Here is a 6,190-nt window from a genome sequence, read left to right as displayed (position 1 = left end):
GCGCCAGGCTCGGCCTCCCCGTGCGCATGCGCCCGGCCTGGCTCCCGTGCGCCTGCGCGGAGTCGCGGTCAGTTTAGTTGTGAAACCGGGAGGGCGTGGGGCACAGAGTGGTGACCGGCGCGCGGCGAGCTGTCCGGGGCCGGGCGGCGCGACCTTCGCCATGGCGGGCATGGTGCTCTTCGGCCGGCGCTGGGCCATCGCCAGCGACGACTTGTTCTTCCCGGGGCTGTTCGAGCTGTTCCTGCGGGTGCTGTGGTGAGGGCGCCGGGCTCCGCCGCGGAGGGAGAGGGCGGACGGGGGTCGGGGCTGGCGCGCCGTCCGGCAGGAGAGACCGTGTCCGTGTCGGCAGGTCCCCGGTACCCAGGGTTTGCTGTGCGTTCCTGGTCTAGTCCTCCCCACCGGCCGCGGAGGGAGATGCTGTCATTCCCCCCATTTTACAGCCGGCAAACTGCGGGCCGAGGAGGTAGGCGTGCCGGGGCGCCAGGTGGGCACTGGCGCTGCGGGGCACCTGCAGCCCCCGCTCCCCGTCCGGCCCCTGCGGCGCGAGCCCTGGCCGAGAGCCGCCGGGACGCCCTCGCCTCCCGAAAGCCATGGCCTGGGGATCTGCTTCCTCGGCCCCGGGCGGCCGCCTGCACCCTGCATCCTCCCCGCACGCCGCGCGGGCACGCCCAGCACCTCGAGGCGCACCTGCCCCGTGAGATGCACAATTGCACGGCTCGGCGCCTCCCTGAGCCCCGTGGCCGCGTTCCACCGCCAGCAGACAGGCTTGGCGTAGCCTCCCTTGTCTTTCCTGCGTGGGATCGGGGCCCTGAGGGCTGTTCTCAGAGGGTCTGAGCAAGGAATCATAATACCGTTGTTATTTTTTTTTTAAAGTAAATTCTCAAGGGGAAAGAAAGAAAAACACGAAACATTGGGACCTGCTACTGCGTAGTTTAATAGTTTTCAAAGCTAAGCCTTTCGGAGTTCAGTTCCCACTTTTTCTAGACACGGGGTCATCCTGTCATAGAACTGACAAAAGCATAGGAAGTGACCCCGTCCGTTTCCACCGGGACTGGAATCCTTGGGCTTGAATCCTAGTACCGTGTTCTTGCCAGGCGGGCGGTGCCCTCTGCCGAGATAGCCCCAGTGGCAGTTGCTGTGGCGTTGCTCATGCCACCTTGCGTTGTGGAGCACTGAGTGGCAGAACACTCCTGAGTCCACAGTGCTGCTCCTTTCCACTTCATCCGTGTTCACCACCAGCGCCTCTGCAGGTCTGCTGTCTTCCCCCTCGGCCTTTTGTATTAGACACAGCAGGTTACAGTGTGTGCGTATCCGTTTCCTGTTAATCCACAGAAGTAACATTTCTCCTGTTAATAATTTAGCTCGCACGCACGCACGCACGCACGCAGTGTGTTGGTTTACCAGTTGTGTGTTTCTGAGCCGTGATATTTGCTTGCTTATGGCTGTGAAAGCCTGTCATGCCTTACAGCCGGCACAGAAAAAGAAGTTGTGGAAGCACGGGAAGTATGAAACTCATTTTAAAAAGTCATAGGCTTAGCTGACTTTGTAGATCTTTTATTGGTGAACATTGTGTTTCAGGGCGAACCTCACCTCATTTTTGGGAACGACCCACTCCTTTTATTTCTTTTTATCGTGTTCGGCAAAGCAGCTCCTTGGATGGACCTCTGACCCTTCTTGTTCCTCAACAGGTGGCTTGGCATCCTGGCCTTGTATCTCAGGTACCGAGGGAAGCTGGACTGTGCTCGCGGGGTGCTGCTCGGCAATTACATGGTCGTGCTCCTGGTCCTGCTGGCGGTGATCGTGTGTACCATGCTGGCCATCGTGTGCGTCAGCATGAGAGGTAAGAAAGCCGCCTGTGTGGCCGGCGGGGCGCGTTTGGTTGGGGTGCAGTCCTGTACACGGGAAGGCGGACACACCCGGCTGTAGCGGGTGTCCGTACTTCATTCCTTTTTGTGGCTGAGTACTAGTACATGGTATGAATATACCTCATTTTACTTATCCATTCCTCAGGCAGCAACATTGGCTGGTTCCCACTTTTTGGCTGTTGCAAATAATGCTGCTGTGAACACTCACAGACATGTTTTTGTGTAGACGTTGGGGCCATGCGTTCAGGGAGTTGACTGGGAGTTCTCCTGGGTATGTGCCGAGGGTGGGATTGCTGCGATAAGGTTTCCCCTGCTGAGAACTGCCGGGCTGTTTTCCCAGCAGCTGCACCACTTTTCTTTCCCACCAGCAGTTTATAAGGTTCCAATTTTCAACACTTGTTCTTATATGACTTATTTTTTTAAAAAAAGTTTTTATTGATTTTGAGAGAAAGAAAGAGAAACATCAATGAGAGAGGAAAACGTCCATAGGTTACCTCCCTCATGTACCTCCACTGGGACCCACCCCCCTGGGTATGGAGCCCAAACCCTGGGCAGGTGTCCTGCCTGGGAATGGAACCAGTGACCTGTTGGTCCATGGGATGACGCGCCAACAAACTGAGCCACACGGGCCAGAGCTATGTGCCTCCTGGTCATCGCCATCCCGGTGGGTGTGAAATAGTATCTCACTGGTTTTGATGTGCATCCCTGATGAAGAACGACAGCGAGCATGTCTTCAGACGCTTATTGGCCATTTGTTATCATTTTTGGAGAAACAGCTATATAGATGCTTTGTCCAATTTCAGTTGGGTTATTTGTCCTCTCATTAATGAGTCACATCTATTCTTAGTGATAGCTCCCCCTCCATGTCGCCGTTCGCTGCAGACAGACACTTAGCTGAGGTGGTGGAAACCTTCCCTGTCGATTGCTCCGGTCACAGGAGGAGCTCAGTGCTCTGGGGCGTCAGTAAAACTGCTCGTCGAAGGCAGGGCATGCCTCCGCGCGTCGTGGCCCAGGTTTTATCCCTGCTTGCATCAGGATGCTTGCAGATTGCAGATGATGGTGAAACCGGGAGGCGTAGCTAACACCGTGGTGAGATACTGGCGTTTTGGAACGACAGATTGAAACTTACAAAATGGTAGTTCACGAAGAGTGACACAGAGAAGTGTTAGTGGCAACGTGTTTCATGGGGAAAGTCTTGGGGTTTGGGTGACCAAGAAGCATGGCATGTGCCCGCTGACGGGGGCAGGCGGCAGAAAAGAGAGCTCAGAGGACGGGAGCGTGGGGTCAGCACCAAAGCAGGGCCGGTCCTGGGGCTGTCAGGCCCGAGTCTGGACTGTCCGTGGTGCTGAGCCCAGGAGAAGGAGCTGAGTGAGTGTGCGCACTGGCGCGAGCGGCATCGTGAAGTCTGTGAGCAGCATTTCTGGGAGATGAAGCATTGAGATTGTTCTCATTTCAGATACCATGACCTAACCGCGTTGCCCTTTCTGTTCGGGTCACACTCTGATTAATACAGCATGTTTACAGCTGTAATCATGCGTTCAGATTTGAAGCAGTAAGTGTAAGTTTTTTCCTCAGAAATGTTTTCCTTCAGATAGTTTTTGGGGAGTCAGGGCCCGTTGACACCCCTGTGATGAATGGCCACATCTCCCCGGCCCCTCCTAGGCACTGGCACAACGGCACCATCACATCATGGGAGGGTCGCCTACCCAGCAGCCTCCTCCAGACAAAACCCAGTTTCATTCAGGACGTCCCCCCACCCCTGCACATCCAGTGGGCGTGTCACAGAGCCTGGCTCTCTGCCCGGCTCAGGAACGATGTCCATGTGTCAGTGATTGCTTCAGGAATTGACATGTGACCTGATTGGGGTCATGACATTTGGGGAATTTACTGGGAATTTCTGGAGAAGTCCCTCCTTGTCCCCTAGGACTATCACCCCTACTGGATGATGCTGTGCATGGATGAGCTGCTGCATTCCTTCTGCGGTCAGGCCAGGGATGAGCCAACACCCAGGAAGGACAGCGCGGTGGGGAGGGCAGGGCGCACGATGCCCGTCCGCAGTACAAACTTCCTGGTTTGTAGCCACCTTGAGTTGGATTTTCTGGTGCTTGTGTTGAGAAACATCATAGCTGAGCTGAAAACTGTATTTTATAAAAACATGCTAGTTCAGTTGCCAGTTTGTTCCAGATTATTACCATCATGTGCCGTAGTATAAATATGTAACTTTAGTGAAACATACCACACAGAAAGTTTTAAAAAAAGGACAAATGAGCCCTGACTGGTTTGGCTCAGTGGATAGAGCTTTGGCCTGTGGACTGAAGGGTCCCAGGTTCGATTCCGGTCAAGGGCATGTACCTTGGTGCAAGAGGCAGCTGATCGATGTTTCCAACTCTCTATTCCTCTCTCTTCCTCTCTGTAAAAAATCAATAAAAACAAAAACAAACAAACAAAAAAAAGGACAGATGGATAAAATATGAGACTGAGAGCCAGGCTCTTTCATTATAAGCGCTTTTGTGACAGATAAGGAAAAGACCAGTAGTTGGTAGGAACATGGGCAAAGATCATGAACAGTTACGTAAACATGAGTAACTCTTACATCGTTCAGCCTCCATCACAGAAGAAAAGTTCGTGTGGATAAAACCTGGAGTGGGCGAGGCTGCAGCTCATTGTGTTGGTGGGAGGTCATTTGGTTGAACCTCTTGGAAACCCAGTTTGGCTGTGTGTGTATCTGTTCCTCCCGGTGTATGTAAAGGCGGGCAGATGCTTGTGGGGAGGTAACTGCAGGTCGTTCATAGGGACGAAAGGTCGGAACACAGTCTGCCTGTCGGGGCCCCTGGGCAGGTAAAGGGTAATCCGTGTCTGTGCGTCTGCTGTGCACCTGATGGAAAGGCTGAGAACGGCTCGGACATAAGGAAAGTGTCCGCTCGGCTAAGGGACAGGACGTTGTGTTAATTTGCTGCTGTTTCCTAACGTGGATGGATACACTCATGTCTTGTTCACCTGTGGTCTGAGAGGCTACACAAGTCCCCGGTTCACTTTCAGGAAGTTCCCTGACATCGGGCCAGCGGTGGAGGCAGGGACTTTACACCTATTTGAACTGTTCGCACTTTGTACCTTTCCCTGCATTACCTCCACAAAAGCAAGTGTTTTACAAATTGTAAAGTTTAGGTATATATATTTTTAATGTATTTTTATTGATTTCAGAAAGGAAGGGAGAGGGAGAGAGAGATAGAAACATCAATGATGAGAGAGAATCATTAATCGCTGCCCTGACCAGGAATCGAACCGTGACCTCCTGGTTCATGGGTTGATGCTCCACCCCTGAGCCACGCCGGCCGGGCTGGACTACCGAGTTTTGATAGGACGCCCTCTGTAAGAGGCCTGCCATTCACTGTGTCTGAGTTTGATTCTCCGACATTGAGCATCTCTGCATTTGCATCTCCAAAGCTCATTGCTCATCTCGTGCCCGAGAAGATGGCCTCAGGGGGTAGCCGTGTTGAATCCAAAGATTTGTGCCCGTGAAGGGTGATAGGGTTACTTCACCAAGACTGCTGGGGACGTAACATTCAGGGGCGTAGTTTCTTGTTAACCATGACGCCTTGCCTCTCGAGGCATCGCCTCACGCGGCCTCTGCAGCAGCCAGGGCCACACCAGCTATGCTTTTTCTTGAGAAGAAAATAAATATCTCAGTAAGATAAAGATGTTTTTCTGGGCAGGCATGCCTATAGGGGACTTTCTCAGTGTCTCATTGCTTTTCTGGAACCTTAACCAGAACTCCATTTCCTGGTTCCTTGTTCATGGATTTGTTTTATTCACACAGCAGCCACAGGTTGCCTTGCAGATCTGGGGCTGCTGGGTGTCAGGCACTACTTCCTTATTTGGGACCCCAGTTCCCTGGAAGCCGTGGGCGTGTGCAGATACTAACTTCCTGTTTTCTCCTCGGCGATCGGCTGTTGTTCTACAGTAACAGGCTCCAAATACAGAACTGATTTGTTCATGCTGCACCCACCACCCCTCAGAGAGATGCCGATCCAGTTCCCTTGTAAGATTGGTCTTTGTGCCCAAAATGAGACCCAATGGTGTCTAATATATTAAAAGGTGACTTTAGCCCGGCTGGTATGGCTCAGTGGTTGAGCATCGACCGATGAACCAAGAGGTCATGGTTCAATTCCTGGTCAGGGCACATGCCTGGGTTGCGGGCTTGAATCCCAGTAGGGGGCGTGCAGGAGGCAGCTGATCAGTGATTCTCTGTCATCATTGATGTTTCTTTCCCTCTCTCCATCTCCCTTCCTCTCGGAAATCAATAAAAACATACTTAAAATAAAATG

General features: G+C 52.9%; 1 protein-coding gene across 1 annotated transcript; it reads left to right on the top strand.

Moving 5' to 3' along the window:
- Nucleotides 1–97: 97 nt before the first annotated feature.
- On the top strand, nt 98–1,840 carry LOC139001249 (diacylglycerol lipase-beta-like; the record flags this gene model as incomplete). The annotated part of the gene is made up of 2 exons (XM_070402963.1): nt 98–255; nt 1,689–1,840. Coding segments are annotated over exons 1-2 (247 nt in total), but the record flags the coding sequence as incomplete, so codon positions are not given.
- Nucleotides 1,841–6,190: the final 4,350 nt, after the last annotated feature.

This window comes from Myotis yumanensis, unplaced genomic scaffold (assembly GCF_028538775.1).
Source record: "Myotis yumanensis isolate MYYU_CA2020_CCGP unplaced genomic scaffold, mMyoYum1.0.hap1 SCAF_239, whole genome shotgun sequence".
NCBI classification, from domain to species: domain Eukaryota; kingdom Metazoa; phylum Chordata; class Mammalia; order Chiroptera; family Vespertilionidae; genus Myotis; species Myotis yumanensis.
The sequence above is the reverse complement of the archived record's forward strand: the minus strand, read 5'-3'. Positions and strand labels throughout refer to the sequence as shown.